At 38.5% G+C, this 27,233-nt stretch overlaps 1 protein-coding gene across 2 annotated transcripts in view; it reads left to right on the top strand.

Annotated features, from left to right (window-relative positions):
* Positions 1-27,233, top strand: part of PRKCZ (protein kinase C zeta) — a 41,319-nt gene that overhangs the window by 408 nt on the left and 13,678 nt on the right. The window contains exons 2-10 of one of the 2 annotated variants that reach the window (XM_069035207.1): positions 653-853; positions 4,499-4,620; positions 6,489-6,578; positions 6,959-7,009; positions 19,550-19,635; positions 22,429-22,560; positions 23,708-23,789; positions 23,989-24,041; positions 25,996-26,184. In XM_069035207.1, coding sequence (XP_068891308.1) covers positions 783-853; positions 4,499-4,620; positions 6,489-6,578; positions 6,959-7,009; positions 19,550-19,635; positions 22,429-22,560; positions 23,708-23,789; positions 23,989-24,041; positions 25,996-26,184 — 876 coding nt within the window. In that variant the 5' untranslated portion in view covers positions 653-782. Of the gene's footprint in view, positions 1-648; positions 854-4,498; positions 4,621-6,488; positions 6,579-6,958; positions 7,010-19,549; positions 19,636-22,428; positions 22,561-23,707; positions 23,790-23,988; positions 24,042-25,995; positions 26,185-27,233 lie in introns of both variants that reach the window. The other variant, XM_069035206.1, reaches the window with a different exon arrangement.

The raw sequence follows: 27,233 nt of genomic DNA, 5'->3' as shown, positions 1-27,233 counted from the left end.
GACTGAGGGGGGACCCCGGGTGGGCCGGAGGGGCCGCGTGTTCCCCTGAGCCCCCCGGAAGGGTCGGGTCGAGAGTTCTGGGGTCTCCGCTGCCCCGGTACTTGTGGTCCGGCTTGCCCGGACAGCGGGGTTAGGGAGGTGTCTGGATACACGCATTCATATGTGAGGTGGTAATTCGGAATAAACAGGATGTTTGTCAGCCTCCAATCATAAAGGTATGCTAAATTGCCTCGTGGAGTTCCTCTTCTGCTTCTCTTGGGTAAATGTGTAACCGATAGTAATTGACTTTAGTGTTTTATATACATAAAAACTGTTTTTAGTTACTCGATTCTTTGGGAGAAAGGAGTAAGATGCTGTGTTGATGAATAAGTAAAAACTTCTGTGGAGTATTTTCAGCCAAGAGGGAGCTGTTGGATGATTTTTTTAAGAAAACATTCTCAAATGCTTGGGATATTTCTGTAAAGCTAAATTGGACAGGGTATTTTTAACCAATCTTATTTAGTTTCTGTGCAGGTCAATGGTCTTACACATTTTCCTATTGATTTTTTGCTGTTCCATGTAAAGCTATTTGTCTTTCTAAAATTTGACACAACTCATTTGTTTAGCAGTGTGTGTATATTCATCAATATTCTGTTTTTTTTTATTGAGGCAGCTGGATTGAGAATCATCTGGAGCAGAAACGCATTTCACATGTGAAACTCTTCACTTCGGAATCTGTTATCTGTCTTGAATCAGCTTATTTCTGCATACTTCTAATTTTATTTAGCTGCTAAATACAGACCATGCCTAGCAGAATGGGCTCAAAAATTGATCTGAACAAAGACTTCATCAGAGTAAAAACACACTACAGTGGGTAAGTGAGTGTGTCCTTTCCTCTGTGTTGTGACCTGTCTATTTTTGAAGCATATTGAGCAGGAGTTTATGGTCTGACCTAGTGATAGAGTGACCAGGGCTTTGGTGGATTTGTAATTAATGTCAGATCAGGCAGGTAAACTTCTGAGCTATTAAAATACCCATCAGACTCCTGCAGAAAGCTGATCAAGAAGAAGAGTTAATTTATGCTTTTCTCAAAAGGGGAGAAAATGTGCATAACTGACAACCGACAGTTACTATGGGTTGATGGATTATTGATTCCCATGGTCACAGCCAGGTCTAGATCCATCCCCTGCATCCAGATGCAGTTATTACATTTTATCCTGTCTGTAATCAAAATGTCATGGTCCTTTATGACTTCACTCAGTTGTCAGTAGAAACAGGAAGGTTTTATTGCAGCAACATGAAATCTGAATTTTCAGGTATGTTTAATCTAATTGGTTTGCCACTCTGAGGACCTTGTAAAATAAGGTTGCTTTGGTCTCTCCTGTCTTCCTTTAAGGCCTGAGTTTAAGGCATTTGAGGAGTTAAATATTTGGCCCAAGTAGATCCTTAAACTCGATTGGAAGTATTTAGACTGAAGTTGTTGGCATTTAAAAAGTGACTTGAGTGATCTCTTCTGAAGTTTTACTGCTAAATAAGTAAATGTAGCTACTACTGTGATTGTTCTTACATTATGGTGTAGAAAAATGCTGTTTTGAATGTAGTTACGAAAGTCACTTCACAAATTTTATTGAAAACAAAATGCTTTCTTTTTAAACTCATCTACTTATCAATGCCGTGTAGTTTGAGGTCCTGAGTTTAGAATTCTAGAGCAATTGAATTAATGTGGTAATGCAGCAGGAGAGCTGCCTCAGCTATTTAAGGGAAGGCACTATAAACACCAGTAGAACTGGGTGTAAATAATTTGGGGTGCTTTGCTGGTAGGTAGTGCTGATATAAAGTGAAAGGAGTGTGTCTGTGGAACTTGTCTGTGCAGAATTGGGGAAGGTGATAATAATTGTGTCAATGTTAGAAGTCAAGTAATTATTACCATGTTTTACAATAAACTACTGTAGTTTTTCCTGCAACACTACATTCAGTCTTTTGCATTAGCTGTGAAGTCTGTGGAAGTCAATTTACAAACAAGAGTTCCACGCTCTATGGATTTTGTTTTTGTTCTGCTGATCAAATTGTGTGAGTTAAAACTGACTCTTTTTGGTGTTATAGCCTCTATAACTGATCATCTCGGTATCTCCATTGCAGTACTACGCTCAGCTTTTGAACAAGTTTGACAGACTTCAGGAAATCATTGATGCTGGGCAACTTCAGAATTAGGGACAAACTTGTTCAAGTAGCTGCTAAAATTAAAATAATAGTACAGATGCCATATTGAAATCTCAGTTAGAAATCTGAGCATGAGGAAGTTTGAAACGTGTGAGTGTATCTCTGGAGGCTGAGTATCTCAGGTATTTCTGTTTCTGGGCGTGACAGAGTTCCTAACATAGCACAGTAGAAAGAACTGCCAGATAGATTACAAAAGAAAACTAAGTAACTGCAATAATGAAACAAGAATTACACAAGTTGCCTCTCTAGTTTGTACCTGGTTACTTGAAATTACTGAAACAGAGCAGTGGTGCAGCCTGGTTTGCTGTGTGTTATCTCGGTTCTAAGTGGTGGCATGTTTGATCTGTCAATGGGAATGACTTTTCTTGCTGTAGCTGCTCATACAGAACTTACTGGTCATTAGCTCTTCATATTACTTTGTAGTGTCCAGTTTCAAATATTTTTTAAAAAGCATCCTGTGGGATTATTTAGTGTTAAACAAGGAATGGCTTTCACTTCCCTGTGCCCTGATTGCCTGATGTGGCTGCAGAGATGTTAAGATTAAATACAGTAAATCTCAAAGGAACGTGGACATCATGGCTATGAAGTTCGTTCATTTACCTGTAGAATGACGTCTGTTATAATAATTTTAACAGTTCAAGGTTGATTAGTAGCTGCTGGCTGTATTTGGAGTTTGTAGTGTACATAGTTAGAATGTTGTCTTACAGTGTATTTTCAGTCCTTGAGTATTATGTAGATACTTGTGAAAGCGTGACTGGCCATGGTTCCCACAGATCTACAGCTGCTTGATTTCATGAGTGGCTCATGGTGGCACTGCATTAAATAATGAGCTGTGTTTGTTGGTGACCTTGTCTTGGGGCAAGGCATTGCACCAGCCCTCAAACATTGCTGTGAGAACCAGTTTGGTCTCTTAGGTTCATAAATGCATAAAACATGACTTCTTTGACAGGGAAATGTTCTTAAACTCAACCTCACCTGGCAGCTCTCAGTGTTGTGGATGATATGGATTTACAGGTTAGCAGGTAGCATATCTATTTCTTTTGCTGTTAAGAAGAATTATTAAGTTGCTGTTCTTTGAGAGCTTTACGAAGTGTAGATTGAAGATACACTTGAACAGGTAGCAGTGCTTTTAATCTGAATTTGAAACAGTACAGTTCTTTAAGATGATTGTTTTAGAGCTTTGCTTATAATAATTTTTCTCAGCAAAGGCAAAATGAGAATGCATTAACGCATATAATTTAAAATGTAAGTTGTAGAATTCAGGTTTCTTATTTTAGTGTAGTAGGATTCAACTGCTGGCTGAAAAACACAAGTAGGCAGAATATGTTGTATAACATTTTATCTAAAATGAGTTGTCCCACAGTATGGAAATAGGAAAATTATCTCAGTCATGTTGGACAACTCCTGATACGTTTGCTGGGTTAAACTACGAGGGGAAAGAATTATACATGCCAGTAGCCATTAACTACAAAACTGTTTTCTAATTGTCCTCTGGAAGGTTTTGAAGGTAGTGAAATGACTTAAGTTCATCTCCTGTTTCCTTTTGCACTTGTTTATTAGTTGATTTCCCAGAGTCAGTTATTTGAAAAATACTTTTTAAATAGTAGAAATTCTTGTTTGTATTATCAGATTTTGTTTTGTGTAATATTTTTTCCTTTCTTCAATATTTGACCTGCTTTGATGGGACTTGTGGACTCTCATTATATCAAAAGTTATTGTCACAAATTTCTGAGATAATGTATAGTTTACATAGCGAGTTCAGTATTGGGGTCATGTTCTCTAAACACTACAAAGGTAGAGTGCAAGATGCAGAGTTTGAGTAAGATTTTTATCTGAATTTTCCTGTAATTACATCTTTTAAGAATTCACCCAATCAAAGCCTCATCTCTAACAATAGAGAGGATGTGAGGAAAAGCCTACAGTTTAAAAGGATTTTCCAATAATTGAGATTTTATTTATCTTCTGATGGAAGAAGTACCTGGATAAAAAACAATTATTATGAAAGCTTCTGGTTTGTTTTTTAACAACGCTTCAAACACTGATAATTATAATAAGGGAGCTTGGCTCACCCAAGTAAACATGCATTAAAGATGGGTAATTAACACATTTATTTCCTCCATACTGAAGTATTTAACTTAAGCACTGTGACATGTAATCCTGCTGGTACAGTGGGAGCATTTTCTATGAGGAGTGCTCATTCTGTATGATTCTGCAGCTTTGTGTCCATAGATGGAACCAAGTATATGCATGGAATATGCAGGTGTTTTCTGAGCAAACCTGATGTTTTCATCTTCTGCAGGGACATCCTGATAACAAATTTGGATGCATCAATGAGCTATGCTGAACTTTGTGACGAAGTGCATGAGATGTGTAACTTGCAACAGGAACAACCAATTACTCTCAAGTGGATTGATGATGAAGGTATTGGACTAAAATACTTCTTAGGATTTGTTGTTCACTGTGGTACAGAGAAGGGGCATTGAGGAAATTGTATAAACAAATGTCACACTGTGGAGTTTTTCTGTTTCTAAGTACCTGGCTACAGAACTGTCATAGAGCAGGAAGCTTGGAGAAATGAGACTCAAGACATCAGGGTTGGTTGCAGTAGCACTTGAATTCACTTCTGTAGAAATGAGGCTTTGTACAACCCCTCTGCAGCATGTCAAAGCCATGGCCTGCAGAACTAGAACTGAATACAGAAAGGTGGGCAAATACTAAGCTGGTTTGGCCAATATTTGTAATGGTGTGTTTTGGTTTTTCTAATAGCTCTCTTAGCTGATAGTGTTGTTTGAATGAATGGAATTTCAAAGTAATGACCTTGGAAGGAGGTAGCTGGTAGTCAAAGAAGACTCAGCCCTTTTTAAGACACCAAGGAGTAGTATTAAGATTTTTAAATTTTACTTTCTATCTTTTGAATACCAAGAAGGACAGAGGCAACTGTACCAACCTCAGTTTAATGGTGGTGTAATAAAAAGTAACCTGATCAGAAGGACATGGAAGATAATTACATTGCTGGTGCTTAGCAGGTTGAACTGCATGCCTGCTAATAAAGGAAGATTATTGCAAGGAAGAAGAAAACCCCATGAGTTTTGAGTTGGAGGATTCTAAGGCACAAGTCCTGTTAAGTGTTTCTTGGTTGGGCTGTCTGTTGCATTGGCTTTTTGAAGCTTACTTAAACTAAACCAACAAATTTATTTATTCTCCATTCTAGTAACTATTTTCCTCTAGTGTTGGTTAAATGCATACCTGTACAACCTTTTTCTGATTCCTGGGTCTGAGCTGTTAAGTTTCAGCCAATCTGCTGTGTTGGCTGTCCTCAATCCTCCTGGGTTTTGTGAGTTATCCTATTTCTGCATATGAGTGTTTCCACTTACTGCCACATGGAATTTAAGTTCATTTGACTGATTGCACAAACAGATGTTCTCTTTGAACTAACTAAAAGCAAACAATTGCCGATGGCTTAATGAATAAACAAAACGTACCAACAGAGGAAGAAAATAGATTTTCTGTTGGGCTTTTATAGTGTATCTTTGTTTTTGACAAGATTTGAACTATGAATAGCTCACTCATGATAAAATCCCATAAACTTATTAGGAATATGGATTGTTGATTTGCAGTACAAATAGTTCTTTTGTCTTTCATGTTGTATTATTGCTGCATTTATAAGTCATCAAGAGCAGTGGCCTTCAAAGAGGGATAGCTGGGCCCTGGATTCATCATTTTACAAAAGAAGAACGTTTTTTGAAAATAAGAAATTAAAGTTTAATACGTGGCTTGACACTGGTGTCATCACTTGGCCTGGATATCATAAGGTCACGTGTCACCCAAGGTGTGCTGCAGGAAGGTGGCTGTTCCACAAAGGGACAGGGTTCAGAGTGACACCCTTGCTTCTTTGCATGCTCTCAGTACATTGTGACGTACTGTACTCTGTGTGTGTCTGGTTAAGTGGATTTATGGATTAATTATCCAGTTTTAACAAAAATAACCCTTCCAAGGTAATGCTGATAATGTGACTGCAAGCAGACAACAAGAAAATGGGGGGATCTTTAAGCATGTCTATTCACTTTTATTTTTTTGTTATCCTATAGGATAGTTCTGTCTACTCAATTTTGGTAAAATTGGAAGGAATAATTGTGTTGCTCCATTTTGGCTTTGATCAAAATGCCCACTTAATATCAAGAGGTTGAAAGAAAGGCAATACTTGAAGCTGGTACATTTTTTTACTAGTTGAAATTCTCCACTGAATTCTTCAGTGGTAAACTTGCCTGTGTGTTGCTTTTTTTTGTTAGGTGACCCCTGTACCATCTCATCTCAGATGGAGCTGGAGGAAGCCTTCCGTTTGTATTGTCAGAACAGAGGCGAAGGGCTGATTATTCATGGCAAGTATTGCACAGTTCAGGAACCCCTGTGTGCCTGATAATCCCAACAGCTGCTTAAGTGTGAGGTTGGAGTGACTCCCTTGCCTGTCAAGTATCCTTCTTTGTGTAGCTGCTGCCCTGTAGTTTGATGCTGAAGAAGGAACTGGAGCCCAGAGATGAAACTGTGCAGGAGGCTTTGAGTTCTGCACTGCACAGATTTGTTAATGCTTTGCTCCAGTATAAGCTCCTGCCAGTCTGGAACCAAATTTTGATTGCATCATTTCTCATGTAGAATTATTTAAAGGCTTCCAAAAACTGTCTGTGTGTAAAGATATTCAAGAATCAAGGAAAAAGTACTACTGAGAATCTTTTATCTTAAAAATCTAATGTTTTTGTTTTAGTTTTCCCAAGTACTCCAGAGAAACCCGGCATGCCTTGTCCAGGAGAAGATCGTGAGTACTAAAATGTTATCAAATTCTAGCTAAATTTCTTTTTGGTTACATGGAAAAGAAATAAATTAAAAGATTTTCATAATCTGGTGCTACATATATGTATATCTGGGTTTTTTTTCTTAAAAGAATGCAAAATATTTTACATTTTGTCAACAGAGACATTGCATAAATCAATGTTGTAGCAGTGTTTTAATGTTTCTGAGGATTAATGCTGGTTTTTGTAGTTGATATATTGGGAGGAAGAGACAACAGGATTTTAGATGCATATTTGAACGTAGGCCTTTGCTTTTTTTGTGGTTCTTTTGGCTTTGTAAGTTTCAGGGAAAAGAAATGATGTACTGAAGAGGGAGATACAGCCATTTTAATAAAAAGGTTATTAATCTCTATAAAAATAATCCTGTGAGAGGTAGATAAACCCCCCAGAGGAAGGACACATAATTGATATGGTTTACGTGTATTTCAATGGCCTGAACTGCACAGGGATAAAAGGATTAAATAGCTGTATAGTCAGTTTTCATTACAGAGGGATGGCATCAGGACATTAGTTCATATCTTGGTAAATGTTAAGGAAAAGAATGGGAATAATTGGGTGCCAAAGGTACCAGATGATGCTTGGCTGCTCACAGGAGTATAAAGAAAACCTGACTGAAGAATTTGAAGGACCTTTGCTCTTCTCTTTGAGAAATATAAGAGGAGATAAAATTAATTGCTGATAAAAGCAAGTAATGCATACTAGGAGAAAAGTTGATCAGGATTTACACTGACACAGACTGGCTAAAGATGAGTAGTGCAGTGATAATAGTTGTGAATAATATTTTTAATCAGAGAAATAATACTAATATACTGGTAATTGCTCTATTGAGAACTTCTATGAAGATGGAGAGAGGTGAAACAAATACCAAACAGTTAAAGTTCAAATATGATTTTCTACATTTAAACTACAGTAGATGAAAGGTTAAATGTGAAACCCAGGTAAGCTTTTGTGTTGACTAGGTTATTAAAATTGTCTTTTAGAAAGGGAAGAAAAAAAAAGTAAATGTGCAACATTATTTTCTGTAATTTGCTGAACAAGGACAACAGATAAAGACTGTCTTCTACTCTGATTAGAAGAGTTAAAAAAATTATCCCTGAGACATTTAATTTAATGAACTCATTAAAAGGGTAGATATTCTAGTAGGAAAGTTCTTTGTGTTAATTTGTTAGAAGTTTTAGTTCTCTCAAGCCACGAGATGAACTACAGAAAGCACAGCTGAGTGTGGCTCAGATGACCTGGTTATTGTGTCTGTAGGGTATTTCTCCCTATATGGTTTACAGGTCACGTTGAATCACACTCAGATTGTTTAAAAAGCCTGTTTAGTTGGGTGTGCTTGATAAGGGATCTCTGGTCAGGTTTCTCATGGTTTCATGAATTAATTTGATGCACATTACCTCTCTGCATCTGTGGGGTCTGCATGGAAATTGGGTCTTGTGGCCTAGGTATAACTATTTTTTGCAGTAGGGCTGTTAGATTGTATTTAAATGGTAACTTAGCATAGACTAATACATTCAGTACTGTTGCTTGTTAGCCAAAGGCCCACAACAAACATCTGCACTGCACTTGGACTGTATGGAAGTGTTACTGGTATTGGTGAGACAGTTTATTTAAGGGACTGTTTATTTTGTCAGGATTGAAACATTGTCCTTGCTTCAGAAAATATTAATCATATTTCAAATTCTTATTTTGTGTCTTTATCGCTGTAGTTATGTTCATAGAAAATCCTTTTAAAAGTGAGACTATTATGTAACATGTGTATGTTTTCTGGAGCATCATGTTTGCACTATAAAGGAGCTTATGAGTTTGCCTCAGGTTTTTTCCAGAGACAAATAAACAGTGAACTAGTTGGTCTATCCAAAATGAGCTTCTACTTAAATTAGCAAGTGTGGATTGCTGGTTTGTTGCAGAACTACAGACAGTTTGAAATGGAGTTTTTAAATAAAACTATTCAATTGTGAAATAATTGCATTTCCAATCTATTGCTCAGATGTGTCCATGTTAGGTCATGGAGTGGCTCTTTCCAATAGTTTGTGATCTTCTGAAGTGCAAATCTGTATTTCTGTAGGATTGTAGGATTTTTCTTTCCAGCTCCTTCAGAACAATAATACTTTGGAAGAAGAGTGGAGGAATACAGACTGAAGGGTTTGCATTCATGTTGAAATTTAATGGTAGAGTTGCTATCTATCCTCACCTTTGTTAAATTGATATGGTCTTGAGATTGTACCAGCCAGCAAAGCTTGAAATAAAAGCCTGTAATCCATTAATGAAATAAACCACATAACTAATATTTCAATTCTTTTTGCATGACTTAAGGAAAGTTATTTCTGTGCTTGAAGAACCTTTGTTCTTATATTGATGTGGTGCTGTCTGAGACAAAATACGCAGTCTCCAGGATCTGCACTTGTATTGTCTCTGTATTCCTTTGCACCTGCATTTCTGTGCTTTTTGTTGGAGCCAGCCCCAGCTCCCAGTGTAAGTGCACAGCTGTGTGTACAAACAGCCCCTTTTCCCTGAGCTAACCTGTGCTGGCAGTGCTGCTGTGTGGCTGAGGTGACAGCACGGCTGAAACATCTCCCATCCCTTCCCAGACACTGAATGTGACCTCTCGGAGGCGTTCCCAGCATCTGCTGGACTGGAGCCTTGGGTGCTTGCTCAGTGTTTCCTGATAAAGATGGCAGACTTTTAGACCAGTCTTGCATTTAACTTTTACTTTTTCAGTAGATGAGCTGTTCTTTCAGAATTGAATGAAACAAGGTTGTTTCAGAGGTGTCTGGTGTGTTCTGTCCTGTGCCCCGAAGTGCCAGCGCTCCTGATAGCGCGTGTGCATCCCAGCAGCTGATTGGCAGTTTTATAACTTAGTTATTGAAGTCTCTGCTTATTTATGCTGACAGATCTTGATCTGATTTATCACTCTTGGTGCTGCAGTGCATTGTGTAACGCAGCACGTCCAGCTGAACAATTTCCATCGATTTGTAGGACTTCCCTAACGGAATTGCCGGGTTTATCAGAGAAATACTTGTTTTGGTGACATCAGCTCCTTGACATCCATGCCATGTTTTAGTTGTGCCTCAGCTGCTAGCTACAGCCTCTCAAGGGAGCCAGTACCACCCGTGCCTGGATACATGAGGCAGAGATGTGAAAGGGAGAGACGGGAGTAACCAGTCTTCCATTAAATATTTGCTCTTAATGTTCGAGCTGATCCTGCCTATTGTCCTTGGTGTCTAATGGTATTCACACAGCGGCATCTGTGGAATAAAGAGAAAATGTTTCATTTCATACCTACTACATTGTAAAGAATTACATGCTGAAGAGGCTAAAGAATAAAACCCAGTGAGTAATGCATGCTTTTTCTGTAGATTTTGTGTCATCATTGTGGTTGCTGTTGTGAGCGGCGGGCACTGACGCGGGCTGTGTGTACGTGTGCTGCAGGAGAGAAGAGAACTCAGCATTTTGGTTATGGTACAGTCGCTGTGCCTGCCACCCTCCTTTGCAGCCATGGATTGTTACAAATGCAGAGATTGCCGCTGCCTCTGTGCGTAGGGATGTGGCTGAGAGACCTCCTGGAAATGCTGATAAAATTGCATTGAAAGGACTCCTGGGGAATGTATTTTAGGAGGAAAGGAACGGAAGAGTGAGTGATGCTGCTGCCGCTAATATCGGAGATTAATGAAAGAAATGTATCCCAAAAACCCTGACGGTATGTGCCCAGGGCCTGTTTATTGTAGGATTGCTGATCTAAAGACTAACCATTTAGGAGCATCATTTTCTGAGGCCTATTTGTTGAATTCTGCTTAGTGGATTGTCATAGATGGCTGTTTTTAAATTGTGAAATACTTGTTTTGAATTAAGGGTTACTTAGTTTCTAATATTGTCAGAACAAACTGTGCTAGTTCACTTCTGCTTAACAAATAGATCTGTGTATTTAATATTAAAATTCATGTTGGATTTGGGTAGCTAGTGCCAGCAAATTTTAGGGTTGTTTTGCTGTTGGCTTCATTAAATAGAATAATGCAGACTAGGAAACCTTTAAATTAATTAACAAAAAGGAATGAATATGTTTTTAATGTTTTAGTAATTACGACATTAGTGTGATAGTTTTCATTCTCTAATATTTCTGGCTGATTTTGCTGCCTTGTTTTTTGGTAATGATTACACTGTGTTGTGCATGTCTCCTATGCTCTTTGTTTATCTGCTCAGTATTTTAGCATTAGGTGTTTGGGCTTCATTTCCCCCCCAAGCCATCTTTCTTGAAAATTTCATCATAGGCTCGAGTAAAGGTATCTTAGTAACCTAATTGTTGTCGTGAGCTTTTTATTTTAGGTATAGATATTTGATTTTGCTTTATGTTCTGCCTGATACTATGAAATAGCTCTAAAAGGCTTCTTGCTGGAGTAGTGTGGCCTGTAAATATTTTTCTAGCTCATAAGGCAGGTTTTTCCCTTCATTTGTTACTGTATTGGCAGCAGTGATTAGGTTATTCAGAGCACGTGAACCAATTTAATCCCCCAATGAAGAAAGGAACTATTGCCACCACAGAGACTGTTCTGAAGACGTAGATTGGATTGCACTGGATAATTAGGCAATTTTGAAACTGCTAGTAACCCTCTCCTGGTTTTTAGTAATTGAACTGAGGGGGGAGGGGGGGACTGTACTATTTTAATGTAAGATATTCTTGTTTAGGATTTGAAAATAGCTGTGTCATAGTTTCTCAAGAATACCTGAAATCTCTTCCTCTGTCTTAACTGCACATTTGTGTCATACGTGACATATTTGAAAAAGAGACAGATTGTGAGGCAGCATAAGTTACTGAGAACAGAATTGTAGTTAAAGGTCTGGTTTGCTTATAATCATTTCATGATTTTTAATTCTAAAATAATTTCAACAGTTTTCTTAGCTATGTAATGTCCAGTGAAGAATAAAGGGCTGGACCTCCCTTTTTATGATTGAGGCATAAAATTATAAAGCACAAGTCTGATTGTGGGATTTGAAATCTGCCCTTAATTAAAGGTACTGGGTGTCTTAGCAGATGTTTGTATTCCAATTTATAAACTATAGCCTAAAAATACAATGGACTAAGGAATGCTTGGGCTTGTTTTTAAGGTGTCATAGCAAATAATCTGTGTTCTTTTTCTATTTATTCTGCTTCCCTGTCTCCTAACTGTTACTCAGAATGTAGTATATTAAATGCAGAAAGGATGTCAGCTAGTTTCAGAAAGCTTCTCTTTGATGTAATGTCTAGTTCCTCTCCCTGTGTTGTGTCTCATATCTTCTTATAAGGTGGTAAATCCACTCTTGATATTCCAGCACTTGGGTAACTAAATGGGCAAGGAGGTGATGAAGCTTTTTGGTTTTGCTGGAATTAGTGAACACCTGTGGGCCTGTTAAACCTCAGTTAGGCCTGTGTGTTTCAGTAGCTTGGAAGAGCTGTTTAATATGTAACCTCCTCATTTATATGGTCATAGTTAATTATATATTATTATACTTGGGTTCTGTGTAATACTTTTGGAAATTAGTTGCTCTATGCAAGTTATGGTTTTTTATGTTGAACTGAGCCACAGAATTAACAGCAGAGGCCTGCAGGGCAGGTAAATGGGCTCTTCAGTGTTCATCTCCTGGATTTTGGAGTTGCTCTGAGAGAAACCAGAGTGTGTGTGAGATTCCAGGTGCTGCTCGTTTGGAATGGAGAGCACCAGGAGCAAACCTTGGGAGACTGTGATAGCAGTTGTAGTAGCCACTGAGGGCTTGCAGTAGTACAAATCTGGGTGGTAAATAAAGCAAAAAGCAGCTGACTTGAGGCTTGCTGACAGGGTGGCTCCCAGGAGAGGCACAGGAGAGCCCTGGTAACAGTCAGGGAGAGAAGGGGTGAGCAGACTGTGCAGTTCATCCTGAAACCACATGGGGAAGGTGCTGCCTTGGGGAGTGGAAAAAGGACAAACTGATCTTCTCAATATTGACCAGAAAGTGCCTCATTTGTAACTCGAGTTCCATTGCTATTTCTTCTGCATCTGTTAGGGCTTGTCCTTGAATTGTCAGCTGGGGACATGTTTAAAAGGAAACCAGAAACTATTTGAAGGCAATACTGTAGGATTTTAGTATGGCCTTTACTTTTACAATAAGTTACTACTAATAATAATGCTATTCTATGCTTCTTCCAATAATTTAGGTTCTCATCTAGTGCTCTTCAGCAAAGCAGTACAGAAGCCCTGTGACTGGCACAAGACTCCCTGTTCTTTACTTTGTCAACTCTGATAAAAAGTTACCTAACCTTAATTTCAGTTTCATTCCAAGCACATGTTCTGGAAACTTTTGGTAGTTCTGTGATGATCAGCTTCATGTGCAATAGCAGTTTGCAATCCAAGTAGAATTGCCCAGGTAACTGTGAAATGAGGGGGAAATTGGGTGTACGGGGCAGGCCACAGCCAGTGAAATGTTTCAATGCAAGAGAGAAGACTAGGACTTCAGCTTAGACAAAGACATTGATGCAATATGCTAAAATTAATTTAAAAGTCATGTTTGGCATAGGATAAGAGAAATTAGTTTACCATTTTCTGAAGGACAAGAAGCCTTGGGAAAATTGGACTCTTACAACAAAGTCTTCTAAAATGTTTTCTCAGTGATTTGTCAGTAGTTAGCTTTTTGTTTTTCCTTTGACCTTTTCAATAGACATTTCATAATTTGCTTTATAAGATAAAAAAATAGGACTAGATGAAAACTAGATCTGACCAAGTTTTAACTGATGATACTTGAACAATCTGGATTTGGTTCCTTCTGATTGCTCTCAGTCACGAGAACTGGCCTTCTCCCCGCTTTCAATTCTATGAATTACATGTTATCAAAGGATGAAAATTTTCTCGAAAATGTGTGCTGTCAGGTCTAGGGTAAGATTCCCAGCAAGTCTTAAATCATGCAGGCTGCTGATGAGGTACAGCAGAACGAAATTCCTGCAGCAAATGTGATTGGGTTGATCCTGACTTTTTTGGTGGCTTTCTTCAGTGACTCCAGGGTGTGTACAAGACAGAGACTTTCTGTTATCAGGCTTTTATTTATAATAGAAAGTATTGTTCCATGCATGTACTAAGAGTAGAGGTTTATTTAAGAACAAAGCAGTGGTCTGAAAGTGGATGCAGATGCTACAGATTGCATATTATGTTCAGAACTTCATTTTGGTCTACTTCAGTCCTAAGTTAGCTAAATTAAAGAATTAAATCATTTAAATAAGTACTGGCTCAGTACTCTTTCAGCTTGATCAAACATTTTAATGCAGCTTTTAAATGATGCTAATAGAACATTAAATTCACTTTTCATTGTAGTAAATATTTTAATGGAAGTGATTTTTATTTTGGGAGAATAAATGATGCAATCATCAAAAGAAGCCTTTGGACTTACTATTAACCATGCAATGCGAGTTTGGTTTTGGGGTTCATGTGACCACTGTCTTTGTAACCAGAGGAGCCAACTGCACATCATGAAAGGATGTGTGTGAATTGAAAATTGCTTAGAGGGCCCAGTTAGAGAAGGGAAAATATGAACCTTTTCTTTCCTAAACAAAAATATTAATCACCTTCAGAAGCAAGGATCCACCACCAGCTCTCTTGTGGCCCTTTCATAACATTCTTTCAAATTAGAGCAGCATTTTATCCTGTGTCTGGGACAGCCTTGCAAACAGCAGATGTGTCAGCACAAGAGTCTGAGGAGGGAAGTACATCAGCAAGTTGTGGTCACTGATGTGCTTGGAAATGCTCAGAACCAGGATATGGTTGCTGCAGCCACTGACTGGACTTAGTGATGATTTCTTGAGTAACACTTGCTATACTTTGTTATTTTCAAGTACATCTGATAAATTGCACATTAAATCACAGACTTACGAGTCAGAGACTCGCTCGAAATGAGCTGTTAGTGCTGTTTTATTTGTGGCATTGTCTCTGGAGATGGGACTTTGTCACCTTGCAGTGCCATGGAGCCATTTTGGCAGCAGGATTTGAAGGTGAGCATCCAAGAGCTCAGGCATGAGGGAGCACTGGGTGGGTGTGTGTGCAGTGCAGGTGTGGGACTCAGCTGCCCCTTCTAAGGCAGGATAAGGATAAGGAAGGATATTCACCCAGCTGTGCTGCAATAAATGCTGGGTGGATAGTGCTGGTCTGTGGGACATTTGTTTCCTTGTTGGTTCTCCACTGATCCTACATTTCCTCGGTCATTGTTGCCGTCTTAACTGTGCCTTTTCTTCACAGAGGTTGATCTGACTTTGTAGTTAATTTTAGTGTCTGTTGGAAAAGAAAAGGATGGGTAGATGGTTTCCCAAGTGCTAATCAGCCTTAAATTAAATTTTAAAAAGCTATCTTCTGGCCATTTAATATTTTGCAATAACTGCAAGAGGTCAAAGCACTTAATACCTCCATCTTGTTAAGGATACTCTTTTCATTTTCCAACTTCAATTGTACATAGCAGCGTATTCATAATAAAAAGAAGGGCCAGATAACATCCAATGTATGTCTTAAAATTGCTTTCTGAAGCATGTAAATTGTTTCAATGTAACTATTTGTAGGAAATTAAATAACAGATGTCAGGCAATATAGTATCAAAGTGTACTTTGGAATTCAGTGTCCCCAAAAATGTGTTCTACCTTGATATGCAATTTCTTGATCAAGTCCAGTCTATCTGAAATGCCAGTATCAATTTCCCCCTTGTAATTCATGAGTAGGTTTTGAAAGAATGCTCACTTGTGTGCTCAGCACAACATTAAAAGAACAAAACAAAAACTGGGCATTCTGGTAGTGTCCAGCTGGCAGGCCGGGTAATTGGCCTGTAAACAAGTTGTATTAATCTCTGAAAAGTGATTTGCAGCAATAGCAAATTACCTCTGTGCTCAGGATAGGAACAGATTTCATTAGAATTGGATCGCATAAAAGCCGACTTTGGAATTGCATTTGGAAATCCAGATGAAGAGGGAATAATTTTTGTGGCCATCTTCCTGCCATTCATTGGTGTAAACCAACTGTATTGTCATTTGGAAAATAATTGTGCTTCTTCTATCTGTCCCTGCTTTTCCAAGTTGCATTTTTCGAGGCAAGGTTCCCATCCTTTCTGTGAAGTTCTGCAGACGTCATTATGGAATTGGGGAGTATCTGCTGTAGATAAGTTCATTTGGAATTAACACTGAACAGTGGATGTTGCTTGTCCATTTATATCCACAGTTAAATTTTATTTGTGTGTTCATGTTGTTCCTTAGAACTTTTTTCTTCAATTTTTTTTTTTAAAAGATGAGAAAAATAACCCCAACACAGCCCTAGAAAATGTCATTGGAAAGGCAATATTAAATCTATTTCCACGGTTTCCTGTGCATCACTGTTAGTGATGTAGTTGCACAGTTTGACAACAGAGGGAAGAATTGCACAGCAGCAACAGCCAGTTGTTCCCCACTGCTTTTTAGGCAGAGGCAGCTGGTTAATTTTATTTTGATTTGAGTATTTTTATTTCCCTTGAACTCTTACTCTGAAAAAGCCTGAGTTTTTTTCTTTCAGTTTTCCAATCTTGGAAGTGGATGAAGTTCTGTACCTTCATTGTATTTAAAATATATATTTCTGTTCCCCAATTAAAAATTGTTATCCCTGCTAAGAGCTTAAAATATATTGAGTTTTTTTCTCTAAACCTGTTCAGATACAAAATGAGGGTTCAAAAGATTTTTTTTTCCTGTTAGGCAATGTCATGTGTTAAATATTAATCATCAAGAAAAGATTACTTTGTTTAATTAGGGATAGATCATCTCCTTCAGCCTAAAGCAGCCAACTCAAACTCCTTAATGAGTTAACTGATGTGTACTGTGAAATAAATGAAAAAGTAGCCCTTTTCATTAAGCTCAGTAATTAAATAGTCAGACTTTTGTGGTGGCGTTCCTCTTCCTAGGTAGCTGGTATCAATCCTGTAAAAATTTGTTTTAGTTCCTGGTTATCAGGAATCATGGAATCCATTCCTTGTTTTATTCTGAAGTGCTCCAGAAACATGTACCTGAAAATTTTGTTTAGGTTCATTTTGCCGTGTGAAGTGTAGGGATGAGATGCAAAGTCAGATTAGAGCTTTGTTCACACAACACTGACAATAAATTGTTTCTTAATTCAAGGTATGCACTTACTGCCATTTTATGAATCTGATTATTGTTCAAGGTGGTTTCTTTGATCTAGTAGAGCTCTAGTTAGGACTTGTAGCTGATAATGCTTCAAAATAACAATGATCTTGAAAACACAAACTGCTTTTTATAGCCTGTCATTTTCCTTGGGAGAGTTTCTGGGAAGGATGTCCCCTTCCATAAGGTTCCTGCCTGCTCAGTTTTCCAGGGGTTAAGGTCTCTGGCAGCCCAACCGTGTGGTGCATCAGCCACTTGTCCCAGTTTTGGATCCTCAGTGAACAAGAGTGTTTTATTCTGTCGTGGCAATTTAATCTTAATGTGTAATAATAATAGAACATGTGCTATAAAGGTGTGTCTTGCAGGGATCGGTGTTTTCTCATTTTTTACCTTGGCCCCTTTTGGAGCCAAGGAATTGATTTGCCTCAGCCCCTGTGCTGAGCCACTGGCAGTCCCAGGGGTAAATTGTAGGGGTTCCTACTTTTTAAAGTTAGTCTATATTAAGCTCAGTTTTTGTTAGACTGTTGCTTCACAAGTACATGATATGAAATCCTGCCTTTGATTTAATATTTATCATTAATTAGAGAGGTGACTTGCTCCTCTATTTACAGACTTCATCAGTGCAAGCTGCTCGTTAACTTATCATTCACTTAATATTCCTCATGTCAGTGATAAGCTAATGTGCAGATCACAGATGTATTACGTTGTCTCCATATGGTGCTTTGTCTCATGAATTAATTAACTATTTTGGAAAAAAAAAATCCTTGTGGAGATTTTCTCCTCTTGGTGAAAAGTCACCCTAGAAATGGTGGAAGGGTTCTTCATTGGTGTTTGTGTTTGAGCATATTTTAGTTAAAAACTTTGCAGTCATTTTGCCAGGTTCTCATTTCAATTTTCTTTGCAAGAAAAGTTTGCTTTAAAGTTGATATTTGTCAGATTTTGAAGTGGTGTTTGAGTCAAATGACCATATCCAGTCTACACCTCTGTTCTAGAAACTGTCTTTGCCACTTTTGGTGTGCAGTTTTTTAGCTGCTTTGAGAAGCTGGTGGGTTTTCTTTTTCCAAATTGTTAACAATTAGTGTAATAGTGCAGTATCTGTTTCAAATGCTTGCACAGTAAACATTTGCACATGCAAATAGAGTAGGTATGAATGTTTGGGGATTTGGCACTGTAGGTATGTGGAATCACAGAAACTTCAATGCTTCCTTTGGAAGGACAAAAATAGAGTATCTAAAATCAGACCCAGCATTGCAGCCAGTGTTCACACATTGCGTGTCAGTAGCCTGTGAGTTTTGGCTTGCTCAATATAATGTTAAAATAATTTCTTGACAAAGAAACTTTTTACCACTTGCATTATCATTTGGCACAGAAAATACCTGTGTGTTTTTCTATTAAAAAAAAAATCTTCATCTTTGATAAAGTGTGGATGTTTGAAACTTGAAAGCAACATTAAAGATGAAAATTAAAGATGCTTTTGCATTAATTTCTGAGGATTATAAATGTACAGTCTGCTTCATTCTGACAAAGTGTCAATTATAAATCAGGTCTGTCAGAGTCTTTATACCTCCCTACACCCCACAGTGTCCACCTGTATCAGCTGTGAATCAGCTGATGCTGGTTGTGTGCAGGGCTTGGCTGTGTCACCCTAACACCTGTGAGCAACTCTAAGAGGGACCCCTGTGGCACAACATTTAGTATTAAATATAAAACTCTCTAATTAACCAGTCACACAGAAACTGCTCATCTGTCTGTATACAGCGACAACGAAAGTAACTTGGAGTACATGCTGGGTTTGGCTTAAACAGATTAAATGATTTCTTGTTATGTTTAGAATATATTAAAAATAATTCTGGACCTACACTTGAACTACCCAAACAGAAGAAATATTTTGGGTAATGTTTACTGTTAAGGTAAAAATGAAGTCAAATAATGTAACTCTTCAGACTTCTAACATGTTCAATGTTGCATGTGTGAGGTGTTATCAGTACCAAACACGTCTCACGCTATCGGTACCAGACATCCTTTGTGCGTGTCCACGGAAGGTGACAGGGCGAGAGCAGCAGCGCCATTTCCCCGAGGGAGCTGTTCCTTTAACAGCTCTGTCCCTCTCACCTGAGCCGGAGCAGGCACGGAATTGTAACGGGATTATGATCATGTGAGGGAAAAGAGACAGGGCTGGAGGCAAGGGAGAGGCAGTGGTGAAAGCACATCCTGCCCCAGCCGTCACTCACGGCCGCCTTAAAAAAAATCCAAATCCCCAGGGATTGTGGCTGTGCGTTGATATTTAGGAAAGCAAGATTGTTCTGAATCACAACTTGCTTACCCTGCTGTGTGTGGTGCTGCTGGGCTGCCATGCTGCTGCTTTACACCTTTCTGGTTTCTTCCCTAGAATCCATCTACCGCCGGGGAGCCCGAAGATGGAGGAAGCTGTACCGAGTGAATGGGCATTTGTTTCAAGCCAAACGTTTTAACAGAGTGAGTACTGTTGCATGAAACGTTGGGGTTTGCTCATGTTCTGTGCTCATTGTTTGGCTCAGTCTGTGCTTTTTCTATGCTGGAGTGTTGGAAAGAAAGGAAAAGCAGGATGCTTGTTGATGTGTCATTTCGCTCTCTGCAGTGTTATTCGAGTCATAACGATCAGGAAAAACTTGGCAGTGTTTTAATTTGAGTTAATACAGGATTGGTGGAAATTATTTATTTTTAAAGTCTCTAAAAAACTGGGTTTGTGACTATTTAAGCTGATTCCTCCTTGGAGCAGCTTCTCCCTTCTCCACTCCTTCTGTGATTTTTGATTGCTTGTTAGCAAAATCTTTTGCCTTCAGAACAGTTTGCCATCCTTAAAAGTTACAGCTGCTGATGTGAGCTTTAACTGTTTAGAATCTGGGGTACTACACAATCAAAGAATTTTAAGAAGATTTTTTTATTGAGCTAAAATACAGCTGCATTTTGAGAGTCTGATTTAATCCACATAAGCAAGTGAATGTGGCTTTAAGGCTGAGACACCTCCTTCACTTATCCCATTATGCCTAAGTATTGCAGCATATATACAAATGTACTTGGGGGAATTCCACACAAAACTGAGTGCCCTCAGAAGAGTTAACTCTTTCATTCTGCAGGGACACTTTTTCTAAAAATGGAATTTAGCATTTTTTCCTAAAATTCCTCACCCCAAAAATGCACTGAAAGAGGGAAAAGCCCCTTAAAACTCAGCATTTTATCACTAATCATATTAAAAATGTCATATTTATGAATTACCATATGGATTTGTATAATATGCTATACCAGCTCAATTTTAGAATTTATAGTATAAAAGTGTATTTTTGTGTTTATTTGTTACATAGTTAAAACATATTTCTTTGAAACCCTGTGAATGCGTACTGCCACATTAATAATCCATAATATTATAAATAATGATGTTTTAATTGCAATGAGGTGAATAGTGAATATACACAGAGAGATTTTGATACTTCATTAGGATGCCCACATTAGGATGTCACAATCCTAAACAAGACTGCTTTTGTACCTGTATACAAATGACATCATACAAAGCCAGAACACAAACCACATCCAACTGAAGTTAGTAAGCAGGTTGGCATAAACTGTGACATTAAAATGGATAAATTAATGAGAAATTATGGTCATATCTGTATTACTGAATTTGATACTGAATTTTAGTGTTGATTGAACTGGAGTACTGCCTTAAGAATTCATTCCTATTTCAAAGTAACCTTTTGCAAGTTTTTCAGATCATTCAGATAAATGAACACATGCAAAAATTTAAACTTTAATCTTGTTGAACATAACATAAAGGTCAACTCTTTGATATGGCTTTGACTGCATGTGTTTTGGAGAGGTATGAAAGGGTTACCTGGATTTCTGATGGAATCTGGGACCTGTCCCTGCTTCCAGGGCCTGACAGATTTTATTTAGTCTTAATACTACTGCTGCAAAACCTATAAAAGGGCACTGAAGGAAGCCTGATGGGCCAGGAATTTTGGAAGAGGTGGCAATAGATGTCCCAGGCTTCCTCTCATCAGGCAGTTTTTGGGTTGTTTTTCTTTCCCCTGGGCAGTGCAGTTTGGGCTCCTCCTGATCAAGGAGGACTGGCTGCACAGATGAGGCGGGGATGGAATTAAGTCTTGTCTACAACTACCAAAATACAACAGGAGCAGTATAAAAATGCTTTTGTGAAGAAATGCTCCCTTCTTTGGTCACTAGTTTTTAACTATTCCAGCACTACTGGCAGGGATTTTTAGGAGCTGAACACCATTGGCCAGGAGCGTGTGTGACTCACCAGTGTGGGCATCTGAGGGACCGCAGTGTAATGGGCAGTGCCTGGGAGGAACAGACTGGCACTGTGGCTTTGGGAGTTCTGTCTGAGCTGGGGTGAGAGCAGCAGGGCTCCTTGCAGCCTGCAGGATGGTGGGCAATACCTCAGCCTGCTACAGGAATTACTGGAGAATGTTGGCAGCCAGGGAATAATGAGTGAGTTTTATATTGCAGCCTGTGCAGTGTGAGGAGGGTTCACTGGGCCTGGGCGACTTTTTGGTGCGTAAGAATCTCAGATTGTTGTTTAGCACTTTGGGAAGAGTGGATAAAGTGACCATAGCAACATACACTGGAAGATTATTTAAAAGCCTTTCCTGTTAAAGTCAGCAGCAGGATGTGTGGCTTCCTCCTTTACCCTCATTTTGGTTTAACTCATTTACATGCTCTTTTGTTACATGTGTAAAAACACCATAGATTTTTGATGTTGAGTGCAACACAGGGGTTTGATATCAGATGGGATAGATGCATTTTAATTATGCAAGGTTTCTACCACTGTTAAAATGTATAGGTGCAGATACAGAACACTTTTTATACGTTGTCTGCTTAACATTTTGTGCCAGTGTTCTCCAGTACAGTCACTTTGGGTGCTTTTTATACGTAATTGTGTAGTACAAACTTCTGGCAGTTTTGTTTGGGTGACCTCTGTCAAAACCTGAGTTTCTAAATAGACTTATTCTCTAAAAATGATTTGCTAATGTCACACTGTAATGGGTCCCATATGCTTGAGGTATTTGTTTTCCTAACATTCATTAAACAGGGCTGCATTTAGCAGAATTCTGGGTGTGAAGTGTAACCTTCAGCTATTATTATAATTCTGGATATTCTAAAATTATTACTGAACATCTGTTAGGTGGCTAGGATGGGCTCTTGCTGCTAGAGAACTGCTCACTTCCAGCAGGGAATGATCGTGGAACTGATAATGTGCGTTGTGGCTTGCAGAGAGCGTACTGTGGCCAGTGCAGTGAAAGGATATGGGGGCTCGCAAGGCAAGGCTACAAGTGTATCAACTGCAAGCTGTTGGTCCATAAACGCTGTCACATCCTTGTCCCACTGACCTGCAAAAGGCATATGGTAAGTGTGCATTCTGGCCAGGGCTGAGCGGTGCCACTCGGGCCTGTGCTGCTCTTGGTAGATGTGTCCCAAGTAAGGAAATGTGTGCATGGCTGTGGATTTGGAACACTTGGGAGCATCTGGGTTTCCGTTTCTGTGGAGGACAAGCCTTTGGATTGGGAGCGGAGACAAATGAGAAAAGAAAGCTTGTGATGTGACTTCAGTGTGCTCAAGCTTGAATTTGACTTCTCCATTAGACACTGACAGTCTCAGAAGTTACTCCTTTAGTCAGTGGGAATGTTTTAAGAACTAAGGCACTGATGTGATTTCTGTACTGCTCTTTTTAGAAAGGCTTATTGCTTTCCTGTTCCTGTCATCTCAGTTTCTTCAGTACTATTCTCTTCCTCTCCATGACCCTCATCCCAGTGCCAATGCTGGTGTCCTTCCTAGGCTTTAAAAATCAAAACATTCAAACATCTGGGTATCTGAATTTTAGCCCTTTCCAGTATTCATCCCCAGTATTTCAGTGGTGGTTGTATCATGTTTGGTCTGACTCAAAACTTAAACCAGTATTTTTCTTTAGTGATATTGCATGGGACTTGCCTTGACATTACCAATTCTTTGCCAATTAATTTCTGCATGTTGCTGTACTTCCTGGAATAGTCCTACATGTCTTGGGGATGAGACCAGTGTCCAAATGCAATATAAAATATCTGGTATTGTGATCTATACTAATTTATGCACTACCCTTGCATAATGAGCAGCAATTTGTGGTTTTATTAAGCAGGAAAAGAATATGCCAGTGCTCTGAAGGGAGTGTGTAATATCATGCTGAAGTGTTTACTTTGTTGTAGTTCCATGTGGAACACTCAGAGGTCTTGAAATAGAATAAAAGTTTGAACTTTGCTGTAAAATACACCACTCTTACTTTTAGAAGACAGCCAAGCATCTGTTGTAGCTGCAGAGAATGGCTGATGTAGCATTTAGTTTTTGGTAGGCCGGTTTTATCATGCATTACAAAATGTTAATATTTGTACACACTGTCTGCAAAATCCAGTTTTCACTCTGAAAGATGTGAGGTTCTCATGGAGCTGTGGTTTAAGGCAGGGTGCTCAGAGGGGGCTGTAGACCCAGTGTGGTTTGTTTGTGTGACCTGTGTGTTTGCCAGGATTCGGTCATGCCTTCCCAGGAACCTCGCTTAGATGACAAAAACGACGAGGCTGATCTCCCTTCAGAAGACACTGATGGAAGTGAGTATTGTTACTTTGGAATCTCTCTCTCCCTCGTTTTTTCCTCTTCCTGTTTATAAAAGTAGAAAAATTTGGTCCACTGTCCAGTAATATTTGAAGCAAACTGGCCATAAACCACTAAATATCTTTCTGTTTATTGATTTTTAAAATTATTTCCAATGAAGGCCTTTATAACCACACTACTTTGATTTCTTTCTAGTTCCTTACATTCCTTCAAACCGGAAACATGACACCATTAAAGATGACTCTGAGGTATGTTTAAAAAATATTTTTACAATTCATATTTATGTACAATAACTGATTATTTATGTAAAATAGTTGATTATTTGTTCTGGGCTTTCTACTGCCCTTTTCAAAAGTATGGGTTTTTTTTCTGGACATTGATAATGTTTTTTTAAGCATTTTATTGGCTTTTTTTTATAATTCTTCTGTGTTCAGCTGTTGTCATTCCACTCAGGATCCAGGATACCTTTTAACATTTTTTCTCCTTTCCATTTGTTGGAATAACAGTGATTTAGCAGAGGGTTTGACTTTTATGGTCCTTGCAACAAATGGTGGCTTTGCCATTGCCTTGTCTGCTGTCCCTAATGGATGCTCACCCTTTGTCACCCTCAGGCTACTGCTGTGGAACTTGGTTCAGTCTGGTAATCCATTAACTACCCAGCTCTCCGAGAGAGTTCATATAAATAATACCTAATCATTTATAGACAGCTCCTGTGGAAATACAAGTAGAATAACATACACTTAAACTCTTTTTTCAGGTCTTTTGTAGAAGATCTGACTCAATCTCTGCACATCAACAATGTTATTCCCTTAAAGCAGCCTGGAAAATCTGAATATGCTTCAATTCTAAAGGGCTTAAAGACATTTCTTTTAAAAATGCTTCTGGCATGTTTAAAATTAATAGGATGCACTCTGCAGAGCACTGGTACTTGGTCTGATATTCCCCTCTGAGCAAGGCTGCACCTTTTTCCTTTGCCTCCACTACAATGCTTGTCACTACCATTCCTTTCACAGTTGAGTAGCTCCTGCTTGTGGGTGACTGCCTTATTTTCAGTCATGTATCTACAGATTTTTATCTCAAATTCAGAAAGGGAAGGGTATAAATTATAAGCACATCGGAGAATTTTAATTGCTCACTTCTGCTGTGGTTAGTGCTCAGGTTTGTGTTTAAATTTGGTAGGTGCTGTTTGCTCAACTGTCCTGAATTATACTGCTCTGATTGTCCCACCTTGCCTTTGAGCTGTACTGAAATAATTTAAGGTATCCTACAGAAAGGAATTGGTGTTCTGGGAGCTTTGTCTAGAATCTTTAAGCTTAGAGCAATCTCTTCTAATAGCAGTCAATCCTAGATCAAGATTCTTTATATAAACACTTTCCACAGTTCTGCAGAATGCTGATCTGTCTGCAAGTACAGTAGTGTGAGGTCAGATAAAAATAGGCCACAGAAGTGTGTCAAAGCCTTGGATATATTGGTAAAACGTGGAAGTCCAAGTACCTGCTGCATTTGTCTAGTTCAGCTGCTCCATCTTCAGTCCCATGTTTTCACATATAATTCCAGCTAATGGTCAAGATTATAATTTTTTTTAAAATAATGATTTAAAAAATAACATTCCTCATAGTGGAATATTTCCTGCAAATTCTCAGACTTGAGAAATTGAGATCTGCTTCTGGATGTTCCCAGGAACCTGTTAGAAATCTTCATTATCATTAAAACTATAGTGAGCTGAGCACAGACAGTTGTTGCCTAAACTGAAACCAAGACAGGTATATTCATTAGCAAATGTGTGTCTCCTTATTCATCTTATGTTTAGGTATTCTTTATTAATTTGTGCTGCAGTATCTGTCAGAATATGAAAGATGCTCCTCGCTTTGTACAAGGGATACAATGTACATGGCTTGAAGTTCAAGAATTTGGATCAAACCTCATTTCTCAAGACACTGCCTTCTGCTTCCCTGCAGGGAGTATGAAAACGATTAGTTGGATGAACTACTGCCTTGAAAAAAACCAGTAACTTTTAGTAAGAGCAAACCCAATGGAAACCAAATATTTCTAAACAAATGTATTCCACTCAGCATCCAGCCCTGGGTGCCAGTGCCAAGCAAAGTCAGCAAATTCTGTCCAGTGCTTAAAGATCTCTCTGCTTTAATAGTTGCTTGCTATGGAAATGTCTTCAGTTTCTAGCATCTGTTTCTTTTTATACAGGATCTCAAACCAGTCATTGATGGAATGGATGGAATTAAGATTTCTCAGGGGCTTGGACTCCAGGACTTTGATTTAATCCGAGTTATCGGCCGTGGAAGTTATGCCAAAGTTCTTCTAGTTCGGTTAAAAAAGAATGATCAGATTTATGCTATGAAAGTAGTGAAAAAAGAACTGGTCCATGATGATGAGGTAAAAGTCTGTGTTAATTGCATTCTGTTACATATTATAAAAACTTAGTATGCTTTAACAAAAAGCATTCAACTAAGCACGAAGCTCTTGTTTCAGACAACTTCTCTGGCAGAGAAGTTTTTCTGACTTTAGAACTTATTTGTCATCAACTCTGCATGAAGCACCAGGGTGAAATCTGAGAGAAATGTCTCTTATTTTAATAACACTTAACAATTACTAATAGTCTTGGTAGAAATCATGTATTAAACATTCCAACCTGGATGTGCTAATCTGTAAGTGATGAGATAAATGGGGTGGAATTCGTGCACTTAATTTTGAGAGAAAGCAAATATGTTTTCCAAGGCAAAAGCATTGTCTGTGTATCAGAAAAGGAGCTGAAATTTTGTTCTTACAGTCATGTTGGTAGAGCCTATGTGCAAGTGACTCAGTATTCTGGAATATTTTTTCCATGAGTTCAAAAATTATGCTACTGCCATTTGAGATCCCTGTGGTTTTTGTCTGCCACAGAAATCTGCTGCATGTCTCCATTATTTTCAAAAGCCTATAGATTTTTTTTTTTGTACAAGACCTGAAATGCACCAGTTTGGGGGAAAAAATGAAAAAGGGAAAAAAAAAACCCCCTTCATCTTTTTCCTATAATACACTTTTTTGAAAGTAGGATGTTTTGGGCAAAAACCACCAGAACACTGTTTTAGGTGCTCTTTGTGTTGGTAGTTTCAATCAGTTGCTCTGGCTGTCATCTTTGTCACTATTCCAGAGGCTGGGCTTAGTTCTCCTAAAATACTTCGGCTTTCTCATTTATTTGATGTTTCTTTTTATGAATCAACATTAGGCTGTTGTGTGGTTTATTTAGTGTTTCCTTTTTAACATGTGTTTTTCCAAGAAGGTGGGAGCTAAAGCCAAGTCCTGTTTAATGAGTTGTGCAGCTGTTTGAGAACCAGAGGTAGATGAGGAAAGGCTTTCTGGAATTGTGGCTCTCATAATTACACTGAAGATAGAGCTAATTGGTTTTTCTTTTCTCTAAGATAGGCTGTATAATGAAATTCTGG

The sequence above is a fragment of the Aphelocoma coerulescens genome, chromosome 21 (assembly GCF_041296385.1).
Source record: "Aphelocoma coerulescens isolate FSJ_1873_10779 chromosome 21, UR_Acoe_1.0, whole genome shotgun sequence".
Classification (NCBI taxonomy): domain Eukaryota; kingdom Metazoa; phylum Chordata; class Aves; order Passeriformes; family Corvidae; genus Aphelocoma; species Aphelocoma coerulescens.
Note: the sequence above shows the minus strand (reverse complement) of the source record. Positions and strands in the feature narration are given on the sequence as shown.